The sequence below is a fragment of the Convolutriloba macropyga genome, chromosome 2 (genome assembly GCF_964194025.1).
Source record: "Convolutriloba macropyga chromosome 2, txConMacr16.3, whole genome shotgun sequence".
Lineage (NCBI taxonomy): Eukaryota > Metazoa > Xenacoelomorpha > Acoela > Convolutidae > Convolutriloba > Convolutriloba macropyga.
Genome location: NC_134469.1, coordinates 24,347,793 through 24,372,432, shown reverse-complemented (window position 1 = coordinate 24,372,432; position 24,640 = coordinate 24,347,793). Strand labels below are relative to the sequence as shown.

Here is a 24,640-nt window from a genome sequence, read left to right as displayed (position 1 = left end):
GTTCAAACAAAGTTGGGGGGGGGGGCACAAGGGAAAGGGAAATTAACTACCACGGTGGGATGAACGAAAGGTCTATCATTTTGTTAGTTTGTTTGTTTTTGTTTGTTTGTTTACTTTATCATTTTTGTGAGAAAAGATAAAGCCGTTTCCCATTTTAGACAACTTAGTTGCCTCAGCCGCAGTTCCTGCGTTTATCGTGACTAAATTCAACGACAGCGATAATTCACATGAGGAAGAAGATGAAAATGACGAAACACGCATAAATTATGCAGAACAATTGCGATTCTTCAACGCTCAGGACGAACAAATTGACCGTCTGATCAAACAGTACTCGACCAAACATCAGCGACCTTTGAGTCAATTCGCGCGATCGTTCGACGACAGTTACAACTGTGCAGTCGAGAACAACATCCCATCAGAAACAAAACCTGTCGTAAGCTCGGACAATATTCCGAAAGCGAAATTGTTGAACACTTCTGAACATTATTTGGGAGGAAACTTTGACCCCGAAGTCAGGAGGCATTCTTTCAACGCAGCTTTCAACACTTCACAAAGTAGCGATACATCACATTATTTCAGCCAAGCGAAAGAAGTATGTAGAAAGCTTTCAGGGGAATTGAGTTATAATAGAAAAGGAAGCGTAGAATACCCCCAAAATTCAACTAAAAGAGATGAAAAAAGTAGAATTGATTCTACATCTTGTAAATATTTGGTCACGCCGCAGCGAATTTACCCCCAGGATAGCGTAAAGGGGACAGATCACAGTGGGAATAGGAAAATTAGTAACAGTTTTAAGGATAATAAAAGAGCTACCCCCAACCAACACGCCCGCTACGGGTTATCAGCCGCAACTCAATGGACTGAAAAATCGCGTTCAGTTTGTGAAGATGAAAGTCATTTGTACGTCAATTGTGATACAATTGGCACAAAATTTAACAAAAATTTCGCAACTTCTCAATTGTTGGATTACGAGGACAGAAGTCGAGGTGGTTGTTACAATTCTGCAGCTTTGTTTGATCCCAACGATACTTTGATAAGTCATAATGAGAGTTATCAACATTCTCGTCAGCATCGTCATCAACAAAGGTATGAACAATCACCGTCTTTTATTTAACATAAGGCTCAATTAGCATAAAGAAAAGGTTTCTCAGTGGAACCAAGTACTTTTTCTAAAATCTTGCAACTCTCTATCTACGTTTTATAAGGTATCTTGCAACTAATTGCGACATCATCCGATTATTTCTGAGGCTGATGGCTTTAGACAATGTTTCTTTCTGGCTAAGCTTGGGTTTATATGCAATTCCTTAGCAGAAAATTTAAACTTTTCTCAAAAAGTTGAGGTTTCTGCCAAATAAATCGAACTCTAAAATCGATCAGCGGAGTTTATCAATCTGTTGCCTATTTGTAGTCTAAGTTATAGTGCGAAGTGTTTGTTTTCTTTCATTTCGCTATTTGTGGAATGTACTGAATCACCTTTGCATGTTTGATATACAAAATTATGCAGTGAAACTTATGTAATTAAAAGTCACGCTTACGGTTGTTGCGAATACTATTTCGAAAAGATTGGTTTCGCGATAAGGTCTCCTACCTGTGACAGGCATTGGCCTGATTAAAATGGCTCGCAATCAGGGGGTCCAGCGTAACCCAAGTTAATAGTCTGGACAAATATTCAGTCGTGCCGTACCTCAGCCAAATACCAAATTTACGTCTGACCGCTACCCAACTTTTGTCTGTTCGGCATGTCAATGACCCTTTATTGATCTGTTTGGTCCTGCCAATAGTCATATATTTGTCTGTTCAGACTGACCAGAACTGTTCAATTCCGCAAACTTTGTATAGAGGTAACATCAAGATGCTTGGCCCTGTTCAAATTCCGAATAAATTATATGAAATTATCAAGCCCAGATAGTTGTTTTTTTTTCTCAGACAGACATCAAGGAAGAAACAAAAATCAAAGAAAAAAACTGATTGACGTTGAGCAATGGTTAAAAAAGACGGTTATCTTGTAAGATTCTTGCATATTTCGTGCAAAATAAGTGTCTTCTTCATAGTGCGGTTATCATGCAAGAGTTTTGCGAGAATGCGGTTGTCTTGTAAGACTCTTGCCAGGGTCTTAAAAGTAAAAAAAATATAACCGTCCAAAGCAAGGTCTTGCTAGAGAACTGTCATTGGAAAGATTCTTGCTAGATAACCGTCTGAGTTGGACTAGGGTGACACCTGTCCGTGACCCCAGTCGTTTTGGCCAATACCTGTCTTAGGTTAAGGACTTCATCCTGGGATTCCCTTTTCACAGTTTGGCCTATTTAATGTGATTGGAAATCGCAAGGCTCAAAAAAAATTGTGCAGTTTTATACAGGCTGTTTTGATCGGAAGGCGTTTAGGCTCAATGAGATAAAAATTAATCCATATAACTAAAAAATAGATTTATATTATTGCAAATTGGAATAGATTAACACACTTGTAAGACTCTTGCAAGGGTCTTAAAAGCTAAAAATCTAAATGCCCAAGGCAAGGTCTTGCTAGAGAACTGTCAATTGAAAGACTCTTGCAAGATAACACTCTGAGTTGGAATAGGGTGTCCCCTCTCCGAGACCCCCGTCGTTCTGGCCAATACCTGCATTAGGTTAAGGACTTCATCCTGTATTTCCTTGTTCACAGTTTGGTCTATTTCAAGTGAGTGAAAATCAAAGATCTCAAAACAAAAAAATTGGCAGTTTTATACAGGCTGTTATAATTTGAAGGCTTTTTGGCTTAATGAGATTACAATTTATCCGTATAACTAAAAATTGATTATTATTGCAAAATGAATTAGATTAACACACTAACTAAAATTGTGAAAACTTTTACAGAATTCAGGTAAATTTTTTGATATAAATATAAAGTAAACGGTATTAAGGGTACTTAACTTTACCTCAATCTGAGTTAAGGTAGAAGATGACAGTAACATGTTAACGTAAATATACCTAAAATTGCATTTTTGTAAGGCATCGAGAACATAATTACACATTTTCAGTAAAAATGAAGTATGATATATTTTTTCTGGAGAAATTTATTTTTTAATTAGGCTATTGATAGACTCTTTTAAATAATTATTTCACCTCTGCCAATGTAGTGGTTACAAAATATTGTCCTTAGTGATAACAGTAAAATTAATACCAATGATAATAATAGCAATATTAATAATAATAATTTTAATATTAATAATAATAATAAAATAATAATAATAATAGCAAAAATAATAATAATGAAAAAAGTAATAATAATGATAGAAAAATAATATTAAAAAAATATTAAAAATAATAATAGTAATAATAATATTAATAATAATAATAATAATAATAATAATAATAATAATAATAATAATAATAATAATAATAATAATAATAATAATAATAATAATAATAGAAATAATAATATTTTGTTAATAATTAGAATGATAATTGTGGTGAGCCACCAACTCACTCTGCAACTAAGCATCTAAATGTATTAATATGAACTCATATGAAAAACTCCATATGTTATTATATATCATCGTTCGCAGTTGTAAATATGTTATACGCATTGCTCTTATGTAAGCTGGTTGTACCAGCCATCATTCCAATCGGATTCATGCTCCAATCTGTACTGTATCTGGCATCCTGACTGTTCTTTCCAATCGGTTCTGAGGCTCTGATGGTTCTGATGCTCCAATCGGAGTGCAAGTGAAAAGCGCACTTGGTGTCAAACAGAGAAAAGAAGTTAGAAGTGTTAAAGAAGGTTTATTCTTATTGCGCTAGCCTTTTACTGCCTACAGCCTAACAAGCCAGCATTCTGCACACAGGAACTTTGTGCACACAACATGGCGCAGTCAGCAGCTGTACCCATAGCACGGTCACCCGTGGGCATCCCCTTCTTCTGGGAAAGCGGAATGGAACCCCCAGTAGAATGGCCCACCTGGGCAGCAATATTGAAATTAGCCATAATGGCCAAAAACTCATTAAACGTAGACTCCCTCCTAAAACACAAACCCGACATAAAAGACTTGACTTACCCCGCAGAGCCGACGTACGAACCCCCAACTGAAAACGAAACACAGGCACAACATAGAGAAAGAGACCTGAGAAACAACAAGCGAAAGGTAGACTGGGAAAATGAGTGCAAGCAGATTGCATTCAAAGGCCCCATTGTGGACGGCATACCTTGGGACGAAGCGGATTTAAAGGTAAAAAGCCTAATATACCTCAGCCTGGGAACCGAAGGCCAACCGTTTTACCAACAACGATTCCCCCACTCGAATATCGAACGTATTACAGTATTCGAATTGGCCCATGAACTCGCCCTTTCCTTCACACAACCCCGCAACATAACGTATGACCGCTTCCTCCTCTTCACTTGCAAACAAAAGCAGAACGAAAAACTTGAAAGTTTCCACTGCCGCCTCAAAGCCCTAGGCGCAAAGTGGCGCCTAGGATCTGCGGAAGAAGACCTCATAAAGGACATTTTTATAGAATTCATGACGGATACAGACATACAGAGAGAACTCCTCATGGAAACAAGAATAGCCCAACAAGTCCTATAATTCGCACTCAATCGCGAACGAGGCCAAAAAAGCCAAAAAGCGATCAACTCCCAACTAAACCGATACTCCCCACACACATTCGAACAAATATCCAACATAACACACAACCCTAGAAACCCATCATTTACACCCCGACAACGATTTTCCACACGGAACATCAAGACACAACGCTCCACGAACATCCCAAACCCCTGCCGACGCTGCGGACTACAATTCTCACTCCAACACTTGCAAATATGCCCCGCCAAAAAAGTCCAGTGCAACCTCTGTAAAAAAGTTGGACATTATAGTAAAGTATGCCGCTCGGCAAAACTAATGTGGCAAACCCAACAGATAGAGCCACAACAAATTGTACCCCAACAAAAGATTCCACAAACCAGACGGGTCAGAAACATCAGACCATCGCAGGAACAACAACAAATTGTTACACAAGCTCAGGATACCCAACCGGAAACTATGGAGGAAACAGTCGACCTCGAAAATACATTTTATATCCAAGAAGTATTCGACAGTTGGAACACCGTAAACTTCATAAACCCAAAAACATTCCACACTGCACAACCACATAAACTATCGCCAAGCATCTCAGATGAAATCTGGATCAAAACTTCCACGGATACCTTCGAAACCGACTGGCTGGCAGACACAGGCAGCCCACGAAGCTTCATCTGCAAAACTGAAGCAGATAGAATACTAATACAATGTAAATCTGCCAAGTGGAAAGAACCGTCAGGATGCCAGATACAGTACAGATGCTTCAACAACATCGAGATCCCGATCACAGGAATAATTCAGATAAATCTCCGTTCGGGTCTCCGAGAAGCCTCAAACAACGAAATACTAGTGGTTGATGCAAATACTGTAAACCTCATGGGACGAGACATTCTGGGGAAACTTGGGTTCACACTATCCCAAAATAAAGGTACACACATTAACAATATCAATCTAGATAACACACTACAAATCAAAATTATAAAAAAATTTCCCTACCTATGTTCCCGTTTGGGAAAATCCAAAAATCATATCGCCAAATCCACACTAAAAAAAAGATATTTTTCTGTACCAACACAAAGGCCGGAGAGTGCTACTACACCTTACGGATAAAGTTGACAAAGAGATACAACACTTACTTAACACAAACCAAATAACAAAACTAGAAAAATGCTCCGACCAAGTTTTCATAAGCCCAGTAGTAATAACAGTGAAACATGACCAATCGGTCAAACTGGCATTAGACTCAAAATTACTTAACGACACGATAGATAAAAATAAATATCAAATACAATCCATCGACAACCTAATGGACTCAGTGGCCAAATACATCTCAGATAACAAGAACGAACACGTCAATTTCTTATTCTCGAAAATAGACCTTAAATACGCCTATAGCCAAATCCCACTACACCCCGAAATTAGATTTTCAATATTCTCGGGGGCAAATCAACGGGCACATACCAATTCATAAACGGATTCTACGGCCTAAGTGATATGCCCGCAACATTTCAAAAAACCTTGGACAAAACACTCGAAAATATCGACAACAAATTCAACTTCTTAGACGACATACTAATCATAACAAAGGGCTCCCCACACGACCACGAACTCGACATATACAAAGTCCTATCAAGACTTGACAAAGAAAACTTAGCTATCAAATTTGAAAAATGCGAATTTGCCAAATCCTCAATAACTTGGCTAGGCTACAAAATTACCCAATCGGGAATATCCCCAACCATAAAAAAGACCGATTCGATACTGAACCTAAAACCACCCAACACACTCAAACAGTTACGCTCCCTTATGGGCTCAATACACCAACTCATAAAATTTATCCCCAACCTAGCCAGCTTGCTTAACCCTATAAGACCCCTATTAAAAAAAGAGAACATAACAAACAACAAAATACGCTGGGAAGAAACCCATACTGCAGCACTGGATAAAATAAAAGCGGAAATATCCAAAATTACAGAGAAAAAACAATTCGATAGACAACGGAATACACGCCTTAAATGCGATGCAAGCCATACAGGGCTCGGAGCGGCATTAGAACAACAATACCCAGAAGGCTGGTTCCCTATAGCTTACGCTAGCCGATTCCTGAACGAAGCAGAAATAAAATACAGCACTAATGAATTAGAATTATTATTGGTAGTCTGGGCCACAAATCATTTCAAATACTATCTACTAGGATCAAGATTTGAGTTAATCACAGATCATACAGCCCTAATTTCAGCACTGAAACCCAATCGGGCTAATAAATCGCTACAAAGCAGACTTATACGCTGGGTAGATAAATTACTACCCTATACTTTTTCAATCAAACACCTCCCGGGGAAAGATATGGGTTTTACCGACTACCTAAGCAGAAACCCTCACCAAACCCCCCCCCAATAAACCCAGACGATGAACTCTTTGTCATTAATAGAATCAGAGAATTTACTTTTACACTTTTAAACGAAGAACGAAAACACAATATTTCAACCAATCAGAACGCTCCATTCGGACAAACGCACAAATCACATGACATAATAAGCCGTACTCAGAGCGAACAAAATAAAGCGAACGCTTTTTGCCATTTCTCTATTCACAGTCAGTCGCACTCTTTCTCGCTATTGAATTCATCTCTAAATTCAACTTTCAACAATCAAACTATATCACGTAAAAACATTTCTAATCCTAACAACATTGAAAATTTATCCAATTCATACCACTCCAAAACATTTAATTTATCAAACAAACAGAAGATATCCCCATATAGTAATCCCCAAAATTATTATTCACAACCCCGTCCCAAAATAAACTTTGTTACAAGAAACAAGCCAGACTTTAACACCTTTGACAGACAGATTATTAAACGCGCTAGAAGACCCAACAAAAGAAAAATGCTCCCAACTAACCCTAACACCCTCTCCACTTCAAATACTCCCATTTCCGTAGCCACCCAAACGGATAAAATCCCACCATCCACTAACATTGGACAAGGCAGAGAACCAATAGATGAAAACCAAGCATGCACCCTTATTTGAATTTGAAAATGAAACCGCCCCCAATTACCGATTCAACTTATCCCGTGTATTTGGCGAAAAGTTTTTGGCCGAGGCCACACTAAAGGACAAAAACCTTCAAACAATAATTCGCTTAGTGAAAGCCCATAATTGGGAACAACTAAAGGTAGTTTCGAAGTATTATTATAACCTGCGAAATAATTTATCCGTGGCCCGATCGGGATGCCTTATATACGACGGCAAACTAGTTATACCACATCAGCTCCAAAACTTGGTTATCAAAAGCGAACCCAACGATGAACTACAATTAGACTTCGCTGGACCAATTGTAGATACAAAAAACAATAATAATGAACACTATATCCTCGCCGCGGTAGATCGGTTTTGGAATAGTTCACACAAATTGCGACACGCAAACAGCAATAGAATTTCTCAACCAATACTGTAAAATCCATGGAATTCCACGTAGCATCCGCTGTGATCAAGCACAGGCATTTAAATCTAGAGCATTCGAAATCTACTGCAAAGAAAAAAACATAAAATTAATCTTCTCCCCCACCCACGACCACCGAGCTTCAGACATGGTAGAACGCCTGATACAAACATTAAAGCGAAGACTCGCAACCATGAATATTGACCCCATATGGGACAATACAACCATAGCAGAAAAAATAACAGAAATAATCGAATCCATCAGACTTATACCAAACAGAGTAACTAAAATCCCACCATTCCAAGCACACTTTGGCAGACCAAAAAACACCGAAATATCTGACATCCTTACAACCCCTAACACAGACAACCTATCCTACAACAATATAAAATCATTTTACTTAGACAAACGACTGCTCCAAAACCAAGGCCTGACGCCGGCCGCGATTTGGGACCGGGACACCAACTCAGAAATAAACCTGGACATCCAATACAAACAGGACGACCAGACCCGCCAGGAACCTCAATCCGAAGAATCCCAGACGTCGGACTCATCACATATAAATATATATGTTTTCACCAATGTGCATTTGGCTATTGCTTTTGTGATGTGGGGTTTTACTCTTCGTAGATAGTTCAATTTCTGAAATCTTTTCCTTACGGACAATTGGAGGTGACAATTCCATGTTAGGTTGGACACAAAAATTAATCTGTGGTCTTTAATTTGTTTTTCGTTTTTGATAGCAGTGTCTTTTGGAAATAAGTCTATGGTTGAATCATATCTATTTTTGTATGAGAACTCGAGAACGCTGAATTTGTCCAAGTTGAATTTTAATTTGTTTGAACCAGACTCTTCAATAGCTCTATCTATATCAAACGGAAGTTCTTCATATTCTGAAATCTGTCCTATTATTTTTGTATCATCGGCATATAAAAAGTTGGAAAAAACTAAAGTGCGTTGAAATGAATCAATTACAATTTCTGAACGTTTTCTTTGAATCATTTATCTTGAATTGTTACGCAAGCAAAATATGTCCCGAAAAACACATATGCTAGTGATAAAAACGCATTTAGTTGATTTACTGCAGATAGAGGCTAAATTTTAAGTCAGCCTTTTTATCCTCTCTTCAACTCAATAAAAACTAGTGTGATGAGTTTGAGTGTTTTTAGGGGCGGTAAAATTGTTTTCAATTAATTATTGGAAGCCGAGGGCAGAGAAAGCAGGTCCGAAGACGGTATTTTTGCTTTTTCATACTCATATTTCAAGCACGATCGAACGAACTTTCTAGCGAACTCAGTTGAATGTTAAATGGTGATAACGGCTCAAAATTTATTCTGCTTTTATGTAATTTACACCGCTACTTTGGTACCATAAACCTCCCTGTACGTTTAGGGTGTTAAATGACCCTAAAATTGCACTTTTGAACCCTTTTGAGAAACCTGGTACTTCAGCAGTGCGTGTAAACACGGATTCTTTTTTAATTTAATTGCACGCCAAACCCTATGGAATTCTTGTTATTACATGAATTAGTTTTGACACTTTGTCGCGTTTACATACACCCTTGCATAAAAGAAAACAAATTGTTTAAAAAATTGCTCCAACTTTTCACTCTTTTCAAGTTCTTGAAAAATGAAAACAAGATGTGGGTAACCAAATTTTTGATCCACAAATAGTTTTTTTAGTTTATTGAGCCTTGTTTAAAAATTTTCTGGCGGACCATTAAGAAAGCGCGATTACACTCTATTTGTAAAAATTATTTGTATAAAAATGAATTATCAAAAATTTTTTGCTTTGATGTATTCTATTAACTGAGTTCTTCTTATTTTTGTTACAGCCCCCGCCTGAAGCCCAAAGGCAATTTCTATTTAAGACCCCAGCGTTCTTACAATGAGAGCGAATTAAATTGCGGTGACCCCAATTTAAACGACACCTATGCTCTCGACCAAATCGACCGCAGGTTTATATCAGAACGCGATTTCACCCAATTAGACGAACGATCTCAAAATAACCGACCTTGCAACTCCTCAGAATCTGTCAGACTCAAACGGGAAAGAAATATCGGCCAAATTATTGGCCCGAATGACACATCATACGTGACCGATTACTCAATTTCATTGCCTGAAAAGGATGTGAAAGAGTACAAATTATCTCACGGGAGGAGTAATCAGCCGGCACATTTGAAAAGCGCTGAATTATACCCAAATGAGCCAAATTTCAAAAACAGGAACCAGGGACCTTATAGCCGACAGCCCTTCTCGCCGAAAAGTAAGCGCGCCGCTAACTTATACTCAACTGAAGGTACAGAAAGGGATATCACGCGTGGAACAACAGCCCAACAGTTTAGAGGCGCCAATTTTAACAGGAGGTAATGCTAATTTCTTAGATCCATTATCGAGTACAGTAGCCGATTGCAATTGATTTTAGGAAATTATTGATTTGCAAGGTTCCTAGCAGAAATAAGCAAATTCTTCTTGATCTACTTCAGAAAACCAAAATTGTAGAACCCTGTACGAAGCTTGGTAACTCCAAGAAATGTAATGACAGATACTAGCACTTAAATGCTTCCATTATATGCACCAAGTTTCTGCAATGCCTGAATTGATTTCAAACATTCTATGCTTTAGTGTTTTAATTGTTCTAGAACAAAGTTAGAAGCAATTTTTGCGGTGGTGTTTTTGTGGAAAAATCTGACCTTTCCTTTTCTAGAACGTTGTTTTACTCCTCTGATCAATTTGAATTTTCATCCAAACAGGGATGTTCGCTAATGTGCAATGGCACATAATGTTCCGACTACCGCTCATCAACAATCTTATCTCAATTGCAAGCCCAATGAAGCTGAGAGAGAGACTGCCTCTGAAGAAATAGATCAATTTTTTTAAAACTTATATAGGTTCTTAAAACAAGAACAGACGTCTATATAAAAAGGGGGCGTACTAGTGAGAACACAATTCATCAATTCACTGGAAAGAGCACTCGAAAAAACGAAACAACAGAGATGAAATAAATTTACAGTTTTATCAATTCAAGAACTAATTTCACCGAAAAAAAAATAATATCCAAAATTCAACGTAAGTCATGTTTTTAAAATAAATCGCAAACTGAAATGTCTTTTTGAGAAGTAGCCTCTAACTGATTTCAATTAGCATTTAAACTTTCAACCCAGATCTATAAGTGAACGCCGATGTAAAAATAATTGACCTCTGCACTCACTTATAAATCTAATTTAAGAATTTAAAATCAGATCAAATTCAAATAGAGGCTATTCAAATAGAGGCTACATACAATAACGAAGTAAGTCACAAGTGAAGTGGGTCATGCTTGCCCTCGGAACTTATCAAACGACTGCCCTAACAAAATTGGTTATTAATTCATATAAAAATCAAAAGCGGAATAGAAAAACTGAATAGAAAAGATTGAATTTTACCCCTGTTTCTATGAAAACCTTGATGCTGATCCAATACATCCTTACAGTAAATAACCAAAGCTAAAACCACTATGCACAATCCAAGAGGGTAGTGTATAAAGTAGCTTGGAGATTTTCTTAATAAGATTGATTTACAAAAAGTCGATACGCAAATAAAGAGAATTTTTTCCAAATTCTGATATTGATTTTAAACAAAATTAGAACCTCATGTTGTCATTGGGACACATTCAGAAGTTCCAATTATGAATCAGGTGGACTCGTCAGCAGTCAAAATAACTGATGAGTCTATTTTTAAACTATCAAATTTCACCAAAAATCAGAAACCAAATATAGATCAAAATAGAAGAAAGCCTTCTTTTCTCTTGCAAAATGACATGGCGCCAATTTCAAATCTATGATTAACCACCAATTGAAAAAAAGGGATTTGAAGTTCAAGCCAAAGAACAGTTCTATCATATAAAAGCTATTGACTCCAGTCGTTCATAAACTGTTTCCTACCACTACTGCAAACAATGTACTTTAGAACCTTAACTATTAAGAGTGTAACAAACCTATAAAACTAAACACCTGAAATAAAAAAAAAATCACAAATTTTAACAATACCAATAGTTTCGAAAGAACTCTCTGCCATAAACTTTGAATGAAAATATTCTTTAGGCTGTTTAGACCTCGTTATAAAGTCCGCCAGAAGTCTGAGTACCGGGACGTACTCGCAAAACAAAATAGGACAGAAAATAGACAGTTTTCACAAACTCTTATTGAAACACGTAGTGTCTGTCAGAGTTACAAAATCGTTAGTTGCCCATATATGAGTTCCTAAAGCAGCATTTATACACTGTAAGGACAAAAACTTTGCACTTGCTAAACTGGGCATTTCAATTCCATTTTCACCACATCAGAAAAAAAACAGAGAGAATCAGAACGAAACAACAATTTCTTATAAAAAATTGGATGTTAAACTCCAAAAATGAAATGCGTCCTCATAGAAAATTGCAACAACTAAAACTACTAAATACAAGCAAACGTTAGAGTATGAGGAAACTAGAATCTCTAGTTAGTAAGAATAATTTAGAGGTAGACAAAACAATACTGAGGAGCAATTTTTTCCTGAAACCAATTATTTTTGAAACACTTTTTAAAATGATTGTCTGTCAAAAAGACACAATCGAAAGTTTTAATTATACTTTTTTAGACCAAAAATGATTCTCTCAAGGAATAAGAATACACAATAAGTTCACTTCTAAACTTTCAGTCTTAACCAAAAAGACGATTGAGTGAAAACGAAACATGGACAAAACTCTCATTTTTGGCGTCAACTTAATACTTCTAATTAACTATCAACTTTTAGCTAAGGAGATTGGAAAGCTAAACGAGATTGGAGAGCTAAAATTTTAGCTGAGGAGATTGGAGAGCAACGCAACAAACTAAAACAAAACCTATCAGAACTCAGAAATCTTTTATATTTTTTGAAAACATATAGTGTCCAGTCATTAGAAACAGTAACTATTGTCAGTCAACAATAACTATGGCAATTGTAAATTGTTTTTGCAAAACTGAAAAATTTTGAGATTTTTTATGACTCCTGTGGATGACAAAATCAAAGAGCAAGAACACATAAAAAGTCAAAACTTAGATATCTACGAATTTTTTGTCTCTAAAACAAATAGTTTCAGAGTAATCAACACCATAAACTATAGAAGATAAACGTTAGAATATCAACTAGATTTGTCAACATTGGGCCATAGTAGCAGTACAATGAGAGAACTAAAAATTTACTGAATTTACAAAATTTTAATGAGATCCTTATATTTTTATGAATACAAATTGATTCAAAGAAAATAAAGGTTTAAATAGTGAACTCTGCAAATTATTTAATCCGTATTGATTTTAGAGACCTTCATTGGGAACTGTCAGTTTTTGGGGTTCAGTAAAAATACAGGATAAAGAACAGAAAAAACTATTGGTAAAATTCTTTACTAAATGAAAACTTTTGATGTCAAAATCAACAAATTCATTAAATGCTCACATACCAGTTCAGACAACAACATATGATCATTATCAAGACAATTGCATTGCATTTATTATACTTTGTCAAAAACTCACGAGACAAAAGCCAAAACAAGTCAAATGGCCGCAAAAAATACAAAAAAATAGCTTCAAAAACCCAAAAAATCTACATTCAAATCCAAACGTGTTTTACTCACGAAATTTACGATGAGCCAAAGAACATGGGTTACCATTTAATCTCTAAACTACTTAATCTTTGAAGCAGTGAATTAATACTATCATACGCAGTATGTACTTCATTATATTTGTTTACATTGCAATCGCAGGACGATTGTTCATAGTCCTTCAAAAGTAACAGGTACTTGCGCACTAATAGACAGACAGTGAAATGATTAAGTGCAGTTTGCCTTAGCTAACGTGAATAGAAGTTGTGCGTTAACAATCTCTTTACATAGATAGTTAAGAATTACAAGTGTGAAGGATCTGAGCACCACATGGCGCAGTCAACGGAAAAAGGAAGAGCCATATTAGGACTGGAACCATTTTGTGAACGACCCAGCTCCAAGCCCCCTATCCCATGGTAAAAGTGGAGAAGTCAACTCAAGATGGCCCTCGTCGCAAAGACAAACATAGAACTTGACGAATTCCTAAGAGAGAAACCGACAACAGTCATTTACCCCCCAGAACCAGTAGAAGAGCAACCAGTGAACAACCCAACACAGACAATGGAGAGGGAAACACTCACGCGATACAGTCAGGCAGTAGCCAAATTGAAGAACGAGTGCAACTTGATTGACAGAATAGGGGTGTTGTGCGGCGATAAGCCATGGGACGTAGCTGACAAGAAGGCAAAATCAATGGTCTATATAACCATTGGAATCGAAGGACGCAGGATGCACACCCGAAAATAATCCCACACAAACGTCGAGAACATCACGACACTACAACTGTGGGAAGAATTGGAGTTGACATTCATACGACCACGGAACGTAACCTTCGATCGATACTTGCTGCTAACCAGACATCAACAAAAGGGAGAAACTATGGAACAATTCCACTCTGCTCAAAGGTCCCTAGCAGAATTTTGTCAACTGGGAGAAATAGAAGACGGGCTGTTAAGAGACATCTTCACAGCCAACATGAATGACCCTGAAATACAAAAAGAACTCCTAAAGGTAACACTAGACCCAGAAAAAGCACTGGAATTAGCCATCAGTATCGAACTAGGCGCACGAAGCCAATTATTCATACAGGCAAAACACACATCAGACCCATCAATGGTGTCATTAGTAGGACGAGCGGAGCCCGTACTAGCAGTCAAAAGCTCAAGGTACCAAGGAAATTTCAGAGGCAACTACAGCCAGCCAAGAGGCATATTCACACAGCTCAGAGGCAACAACAATAACAATCAGTCTAATAGACAACAAGTACAACATAACTGTAGAAACTGTGGACAACCCTGGACACAAGATCACAGGGCCAAATGCCAAGCGTTCGGACAAACATGCCGAAGGTGCAACAAGCCCAACCATCTCGCCAAAGTATGTCGATCCAACCTAACCCGCAATAACAATAGAAACGTCAATGAAATCGAAGAGCTGCACGGGTCACAACACGAGGACAACATAAACATGGTCTCTCTAAATAACGAAATAGAGAGCATAGCACACGACTACGATGAAGATTACATGGTGAACCTCGTTTCCCCGACGGATGGACCAACAACCCCAACGAAACTCAATGTGAAACACTAAGAATTGGGTTATGGTAGACTCCGGGAGCTTTAACAGCCTGATCACCGAACGGATGGCCCGCGAGATAGAGGATTGGGACAAAAACAGTTGGTGGAGCCGCAAGACGAATCCAACCAACCTAAGAAGTTTCACAAATACTCCGATCAAGAACAAAGGCACGATGTACTGCGACGGCCAATGCAATGGATGGAACGCAGGAAGGGCCGACCTCATCGTGGTACCAAACAACCATAGAGCACTGATCGGCCGAGACTTCTTCCAGGGGCTAGGAATACAAATCAATCAACAGTCATCTCCAAACTCAGAAGGTAAGAATGTCGCATTGATAGAAATTCAGAGCAGCAAAAACTTAAAACAAGAAATAGCGAAACAATTCCCCGGTCTAATAAAACGAATAGGACGGTCAATCAACCATATTGTAAAATCCAAATTTAAAACAAACTTTACGCCGGTACACCAACGAGGTCGACGAGTTCCGATACACTTACAAAAACAGGTCAAAGAAGAACTCATAAAATTACAAGACAACGGCAATATAATAAAATTGGACAAATGCAGCGACAAAAACTTTATATCTCCAATAGTGATTACAGTCAAAAGAAACAAAACGTTAAAACTAGCCATGGACTCCAAAATAATAAATAAGGCAATTCACAAAAACAAGTACCAAATGCAAAATATCGACTGCCTGATGGACAACATCGCCCAATCAATCTCGGAACCTCATCACAACCGAAGATACCACTAATTCAATTCGCGGCCGGGAAGACTGTCATCAACCAACATGGCAAGATACAACGACACATGAACGTACATCAGAGGGATCAATAAGCAAAGCTCAAACGAGAGAAGACAATTAGGAAAAGGCCGAACGATTCACCCACGAATCCCAACCTCGCCAATATCCAAAATTAAATCGTACAAAGGTTCCACCAAAAAGAAAATTCATACAGTCACCAAGGAAGGGGAAAACAGAGGCAAAAAGCCAAATCAAAACAACACCGCCCGACTCCCCATTCGAAGTTGAAGACCTCGAACTGGCAGCACAGGGACAAGAAACACTCGAAAACAGTGAGGACCCAGACTACGACCCTCGCGAGGACCCCATTGTACAGGAAATCGCGAAGAACAATAATCCAAGAACAACCAGCAGAAAAACCAAGAAGCCCAAAAAATACGGTCACAGCGAAACCCTCACAACGGACGACGACAGTAAGGGATCTGAACAAAGTTCCCCAAGAAAAAGCTTCACCGGAACCGCCAACTACCAACCCACAACTACAATGCAGGACGATTACCAGGCACAGCAAGTCGACGAGCATCCCGCTGACCCCACACAGCCTATGCAAGAAAACGACGATGAGCTCACACCACCGCAACAACCACCCATACAACAGTCGGATAAGACATCACCAATCGAGCAAGACAATGAAAAGAGAGAGCTAGAACACCATTAGTTCTAAAAACAAACTTGAAAACTTTGTTATTCCTCCGAGGGGAATTGTGGTACATGGGTTACCATTTAACCTCTAAACTACTTAATCTTTGAAGCAGTGAATTAATACTGCAGTTTTTATCATATGCAGTATGTACTTCATTATATTTGTTTACATTGCAATCGCAGGACGATTGTTCATAGTCCTTCAAAAGTAACAGGTACTTGCGCACTAATAGACAGACAGTGAAGTGAAATGATCAAGTGCAGTCTGCCTTAGCTAACGTGAATAGAAGTTGTGCGTTAACCATCTCTTTACATAGATAGATAAGAATTACAAGTGTGAAGGATCTGAGCACCACACGTGTTTTACTCTAGAAATTTACGATGAGTCAAAGAATAGCCTCGGTGTTTATTCAAAAAATGAAATGTTTAATCATTGAAAACGAAAACAAAGATCGGCAAAAATTAACAAAAATTATTTTAAAGAAAAACAAACATGTAAATAAAAGTAGTGTGAAAAGTAACAAAAACTTCAAACCTCGATAACTCCTCAAGGAAGTCAAAGTTTCAAAAAAACGTTTTTTAATTTCACGCTCTGCGCTTGACGCGCTTTTTGGTGATACCACTCACAGCTCTCCACGATAAATATATCGGCCAAAATTGAAAGACCATTTGATTATATAGTTCCTCTCCCACTGAAGTGGGTCGGAACGAAGAACAGTAAAGCCCAAGTGCAATAAGTGTACGGTTCATCGAAGTTGCTGAGGAGGGCAATGAAGGCTTGGTCACCCACATTTGAAATTAGCTGCAATCAGCGCAAATCCCTCGACTGTCTGCCAGGGGCAATTAGTCAGACGGCAATCGTTTACAATGCCAAACATTCCCTGCATCGGTGTTTTCTATGAAACATCTTCGTCAAAAATTCGAGATTTTTCCGAATTATCATTCAATTTCTCAACAAAACATAACAATTCAGCTGGTTACGGCCAAACATCATAACTTCATCGTCGAAGTTAACCCGATGTTTCAATGGCTTCAAGAAAAAGTTGATTTTTTAAAGGAAAAGTTCAAGAAAAAGTTGAGTTCACTTACCAGTTGATTTTTTCGTGGCTGATAATGGTAAACTCTAAACCAAAAAAATAGGTCTTGTATGTTAGACTAAGCCCTAAAATTGCACATATCTCTTATTTAGTAACAGTTTTGATGAAACTGGTATGCGGGTAGAAAATTCAATAACTTTTAATTACGCTAAACAATATTTTTTGGCTATTTTTTCAGAACTGTTGCTCACAGTTCGTTGAGGTCGTAGTCAGTGAGGTAAGAAACAACCAAGATGTTTATTAAATTTACTTGAACATAATTTTTGAGAACATCAAGAGTAAAATTTGCTTAGATCACTTGGGATAAAAACTGGTGATGATAGCCCGTCATTTGTATAGCCTCAAGGATTTGCGTGACATAAAAAGAACAGTTTTGCTCGCGTACTTATCATTTTGTGGAAAGGCGCGAGCTGCTAGAGAAGTGTAAAATTTTGTAAAAAGTTTTTCATCGTTTTTTTAACATTTTTGAAAAAGCTTTATTCTTTTTAATTTTCTGGAATTTTTTGATGTGGTTTTATTGATTAAGTTTAATGGAAAGTCTTTTATAGGTTCAGATTCAGTGCATGCTCTTCTTTTCACCCCACCCCGTTTCATTTAACTCCGCATACTTTAACCCCGTATCTTTTAACACCTCTATCATTTAACCCCAAATCATTTAACCCCTCCATGATTTCATCCTGCCAATTAGCAGTCGACACTAAAGGCATATTTTGTCATAATTAAGTAGACAACTTAATCCCATGTTCGGTTGTGATAGTTTCATATCAAGTTCAACAGGCCAAGGGCTGAGTCATGGCCAAGGGCCACCAGACATGGTCAAGTACTTATTTTACTATTTTAATGGTCCTAATTATATAAAAGATTAAAATCGGTGTGAAATGAGGTTCTACTTCTTTTCACCCCAATTTATTTAACCCCCTATAATTTAACCCCGTATATAATCACCCCTCAGTCAATTAACCCCGCAATTTATTCACCCCGAAATCGGTTTAACACCGAAATCTTCTATCTATTTCGGCATCCAAAAGAACAATTAGCAAAGCTAAAGTTCAAAGGACTTAAATAACACAAAAATACTGACCTTTAAGGGTGCGGCATTTAACAGCTTGCGTTTGTTTCAAATCAAAGAATAATGACGAGACTGCTTTTTAGAACAAGGCCTTTGATCGAAAAAGAACACTTGACAAGTCTCACCTCTTTTATGTTGCACTTTGATTTGAATCAAAAAAGTTCAAAAACTGTCCTAGTCTAGAAGACGGATGAACCGGTACTTTTCAAATGAAAGGATGTAAGCTAAATTTTAAAACCTACTTTCTCAGCAGGCATAAAATAGCAATTCAAAACAAAATTTAATCGTGCATTTAACAGAATTTCCAATGAAATCCAGATTGATATTTTTGCTAGCAGCTACGCTGTGCAAGCTTCATATCTAAATGTTGCAAAACTGTGTTCCCAATTAGGGGTCTCATCATAAGGCTAACGCCCGGGATCAAAATCCCTAATGAGTCACGATATGAGGCTTGGACGTAACTCCGTGAGGACGAAAGGAGGGCGCCAACTCAAAATTATTAAGATGGATTTCGAATTTAAATTAACACAAAAACAAACACAATAAAATACACAATAAATACACAACTAAGTCAAACTGGCAATAGTCCTGAAAAAATGAATATCAGTGTCATCCCTGAAAATTTGCATCAAGTTTTGCATTTTCCCTTTCAAATCTTCATACTTCCTCTTCTTTGGGAATTTGTGACCGGATGAGGCATTCAAGAAGTTTAATTTTTGCACCGCAGCGTCTTTTTGTAAATTAGTCAGAAGTTTCCAAATTCCGGGATGGGATCCGCTGAATAAGGCTTGTATCCCATAATGCCAGCCCTCAGCAGCATTGGTTGTTCTGGCAATTCCCTTAATGGCTGCGTCTCTTTGATTCCATATTTGTGGGGCGAATGTGGCAGGACGGTTCAATAGTGGACACTTTGTATAATTTGTTTGGAAATATAAACAAATCTCATCTATTTTCTCAATAACGAAGCTATCTAAATTCTGCTGATCCGCCACATTAGTTATTTCCTCGACAATCAATTCAAAAGATTTCTCTATTTGCTCATTTTTTTCGAAAGCTAGAGCAGGGATCATTTTAAGCGCCAGAGCCACTTCATGATTTTCTGACACCAGTTTTTTTAGTCCAAGTTCTCCAATTTTTCTAACGAAATTTTGGGTTAAATGGAAATAACAGCCCGACAACATTGAAGCTGGATGATGTTTTTGAAAGGCATTAATAGGGGCAATTTCAAAATCCAAAAGAACCTTATCCAGCTTACAATCTGGGGCAAAGGTGTCTAAGGCAACAAGTAATCGGCTGTACGTTTTTTCCGTTTTGTTGGGAAGGAGGGATATAAACAAGCAGGGGCAATACCGAGAATATATACATGAAGTGTGTATATTTGATAGAAATTTTTTGGGCGAAGTTTTTGGGTTTTTAGGTTTTCAGTCAGGGCTTTAATCTCTTTTATAACTTTTCGTGTGGCAGGCTTTCCAATCGAAGCACTATGATTGTGCTCTCCGTTCACGCGAATAAGTTGGTCATCTTGTGTTAAAGCGGAAAGGGGGCACTTGTAACTTTGATATTTTGAGCAATTCCAGGCAGTGGTAAACTTATTTAATCTTTTAACATAAAACTCATGGCCTTCTACAACCAATATATCTTTGTTTTTTGATGAAATAGTAAATTCAAAGTCGGCAGTTATCATGCTGAATTCAAAATGCAATAAAACAAGAAATGTTCTTGAGTTCCATCCACTGTTCAATTGCATTTAATTGCCCCATTAAGGATTAGTTGAGATAACTAATTCGCTAATTGTTATAGTTTTACATTAAACTATTGTGTCGTTAGCTCTATGTCCCTGACAATTATGATGCATGAGTTTACAGATTAAAATCGGGGTGAAATGATTGAGGTGTGAAAAGTATGTTCACACCTCAGTCATTTCACCCCGATTTTAATCTCCATTAATTAAAATAGAGTTAATTGAGGCTTAATTATCCTCCATTATAGGAAGCTTAAAATCGGGGTGAAACAATATAGGGGTCAAATAATTGAGGGGTTAAATGATGTAGGGGTTAAAAAATCGGGGTTAAAATATAGGGGGTTAAAAGAATAGGGGTGAAAAACAGGACACCGTGAAATGGTAATTAAATGATAGAGGGGTTAAGTGATAGAGGGGTGAATAAATCGGGGTTAAATGATCGCGCGGTTGAAATAATGGCGGTGAAAAAGCGGGACAAACATAAAATATTAGCGTCACGCTCGCTTGAAAATCCTTTTCCCTAACTTTCAGCGAGCTCCGTCAATTGTTCAACGTTGTTGTTCTTTGGTTAAATATTTTCTTGGCCATCAATCTATTTTAACAAGACTATAATTGGAAGTCTTGCACGGTGCTGTTGTTGCAGCGTCGCTTTTCGAATACTCAATTGTTTCTGTGGCTATTTTTTTGACAAACTCCAAATCCAACTCATTTAAATTGGACGAAATTGACTAATTGATATTAAATCAAATGATATTAAAGAGAAGCTCTTCGAATTTTTAAACTCAGTTAACAATTTAACATTATGTTTTACTCAACAAAAGCTGAAATTTTCAAAAAGAGTATCAGCATTTATTGATGGCTTGTTAGGTCAAACTTTTATTTCAGTAGCTATTGTGAAGACTACAACAAACCACGAAGACAGCCTCGTCCAAGTCTAACACGACAAGCTCAGATTGCCCCGACCATTTTTGGAGGAGGATCCAATTTTGCCAGAGAACCGAAACGAAGTCACCATTCGGGTTTCCCGGCCCGTCCCGACGACCAAGCTAATCCAGCCAAACAGAGCCAACAACCCGCGAGAACCCGTTTAAACCCTCGCAATCCCCCGATCACTGTTTCTAGAACATTCGATATGGGTGAGGTTCTGTCTTCGTGTGGAGGCGGGCCTTCGGAAACCAGGAGTGACATGTTCGAGGGTGGCTCCGAGATGCAAGGGGCGAAAGGGGCAAAGACAGGGCGCGGGCCAAGGTTTTTCAAGAAGCATCATTCAACGTGTAATGACCCAAACAGCAACTCTGATGCTACAAATGAAGCGTCTATAAGGTATGCTCTCTAAATTAACTGAAGCCCCTCTTAGAAGGTTGTGAGAAAACAACCTAGTGTAAATTGTGCATAAGATAAAGATAAGATTGACATAGCTTGACAAGAAGCTCTACTTGTTCAACGTATAATTGGCTAGAGAAATGAAGCCTTGAGGAACAAGAAAGAATGTGAGAACGGGTTATAAGTTAGGGAGCTTCAGACAAGTTGGTGTAATGCATGGCACACTGGGCTTGCAAGTAAGAGATGCTGCCGGTCGAATCCAGCATTGGTTCATTTTCACAGTAGTTGGACCTGCATAGCCCCACTAAAAGGCCCTCTCCCTCAACTAAGTTTTCTCTCGGATTTTTTAGATTTCGAAACCTATTTGCTGGAATGATATGGCTTTCAAATACATTTACTCTATCTCGCTATACAAAACCGCTTATATTGTGGGAGTGCTACAAGATATACTTTTCACTCTTGCTAAACCTATAATAATAATATCAATAATAATATTAATAATTTTAATAATAATAATAATAATAATAATAATAATAATAATAATAATAATAAAAATAATAATAATAATAATAATAATAATAATAATAATAATAATACTAATAATAATAATAATAATAATAATATTAATAATAATAATAATAATAATAATAATAATAATAATAATAATACTAATAATAGTAATAATAATAATAATAATAATAATAATAATACTAATATTATTAATAATAATAATAATAATAATAATAATAATAATAATAATAATAATAATAATAATAATAATAATAATAATAATAATAATAATAATAATAATAATAATTAAAAATAGCGTTAAGGAATCAAAGAAATAATAACATTAAATTCTTTTCTGGCGCGCTATTATTAGAGCAAACATGGTATAAATTAATAAGACCTATAAAGAGAGAACACCAGTGAGAACGATATCGGGCCAGCTGACCCGTTTTCAAGCGCCCTGTAAGCGGATGAAGAAGAATTGGGATTCTATAGAGGAAAAACGTTTCCTATTAAGAACAAGGGCAGCTGAGAACAGGCCACTGTGGCCTAATACTGTTCCACTGCAATTACGCAGGAACCACAATTATTTATTATTGTTCGTTGGGACTGAGAACAAATCATTCCAATAGCCATTTGTCGTAATGTTCAGTAATATACTAAGGAAGAACCAAGATTAACTCCTTTTACAGCCTTAAGGTATGAAGAGCTAGGGCTATTTATTTTTGCGAGCGAGGTGGGCTTATCTATATCTCTAAGGCTAACCGACTCTGTAAACACTGAAAATAAACTTCTATTTATACGGTGGTAATACAATACAGCAGCGGAGTCAAGAGTATACACATGATGTATCTAAACTAACAGACTAACTAGAGTTAGTGGAGCATGCGCTATATATAAGAGAATGGTGTCTTCTCAGTCTCTGATTGGTTGGAGTTGTACATCCAGTATTTGAACTGCTACATCCATCCGAGGTTAAGAGTTTTAAATTTGTGAATTTTAGCAGAAATATGCTGGATGTGTCATCCTCGTTGTGTAGTTAACTGATGAGTCGTGTTGTCGTCGGATTGGGATTGTGACTTGAGCCGTCGTCTTAAATCCCTTTCAGTAGAGTGTTGACTAGTGTGGTGACTTTTGTTAAGTTTAATACCTGCTGATTAAGCTCCCGCTGGTAAATCCGATCGGAACAAACTCTGTACCATATGCAGATAAACAGAAATCTCCTTGTACGAACCGAGAGACACTACAGACTCAAACTAGAAGTGATCCTCCATTTGGGAACAAATCCTCACTACAGGACAGTGAGGAAGAGTTGGGTACTCTAAACAGGACTGATGTTACTGGCCAGCACACCCTGTAACTGGCACCTTCACTGGCTCCACACTTGAGTGGACTACTCACTGACGACACTAGTCAACACTCTACTGACAGGAATTTCATACGACGGCACAAGTCACAATCCCACTCTGACGACCAGACGACTCATCACTTCACTACACAACGAGGATGACACATCCAGCATATTTTTGCTACAATTCACGAATTCGGATTTGAAACTCTTAACCCCGGATGGATGTAGTTGTAGAAATACTGGATGTACACCTCCAACCCATCAGAGACTGAGAAGACACTATTCTTCTATATATAGCGCATGCTCCACTAACTCTAGTTAGTCTGTTAGTTTAGATACATCATGTGTATACTCTTGACTCCGCTGCTGTATTGTATTACCACCGTATTAATAGAAGTTTATTTTCAGTGTTTTACAGAGTCGGTTAGTCTTAGAGACATAGATAAGCCTACTTCGCTCGCAGAAATAAGTAGCCCTAGCTCTTCATACCTTACGGCTGTAAAAGGAGCATATCCTGGGTCTGCCTTAATACACTTCCATGGTCCATTTTATCATTATCCTTGTAGTAACAAAGTACAGAAAAATTTTGAAAAAAATGTACATTTCAGCACCCTTGTTCAAAGCTCTCCAAAGCAGAGTCAAGAGTTTCTCACAGTTCCTCAGTTCCAGCCGGGGGGAAGTCGCTTGGCTCCCCCAACTCCACAGGAGAACGGCTCCAGGAGATCCAGTTTCGGTGATCGCAATCACCCCGCGTCCAGAAGTGCAGAGAGCTACCTGAGAGCTACAGAGGCTAGACGATCTTTTGATGGTCGGGTGCAGGACCCCAGTGGCGATACAACTCGGGTTTGACACTTAGTAATTTAATATTGTTTAAATTTGTTTTTGCACTATAAACATTAAACCTTTTTAACTCGTAAGCTCATTACT

The 24,640-nt window shown here is 37.6% G+C and overlaps 2 protein-coding genes across 3 annotated transcripts in view; one reads left to right on the top strand and one right to left on the bottom strand.

The window, feature by feature from the left end:
• The window catches only part of LOC142358508 (large ribosomal subunit protein uL23m-like), a 486,669-nt gene that overhangs the window by 311,159 nt on the left and 150,870 nt on the right, over nt 1-24,640 (bottom strand). The gene's annotated exons all lie outside the window — the stretch shown is intronic.
• The window catches only part of LOC142334863 (uncharacterized), a 79,154-nt gene that overhangs the window by 28,432 nt on the left and 26,082 nt on the right, over nt 1-24,640 (top strand). Inside the window, exons 5-8 of the mRNA XM_075383189.1 lie at nt 159-1,086; nt 9,831-10,361; nt 21,415-21,852; nt 24,322-24,556. Coding sequence (XP_075239304.1) covers nt 159-1,086; nt 9,831-10,361; nt 21,415-21,852; nt 24,322-24,556 — 2,132 coding nt within the window. The remainder of the gene's footprint in view (nt 1-158; nt 1,087-9,830; nt 10,362-21,414; nt 21,853-24,321; nt 24,557-24,640) is intronic.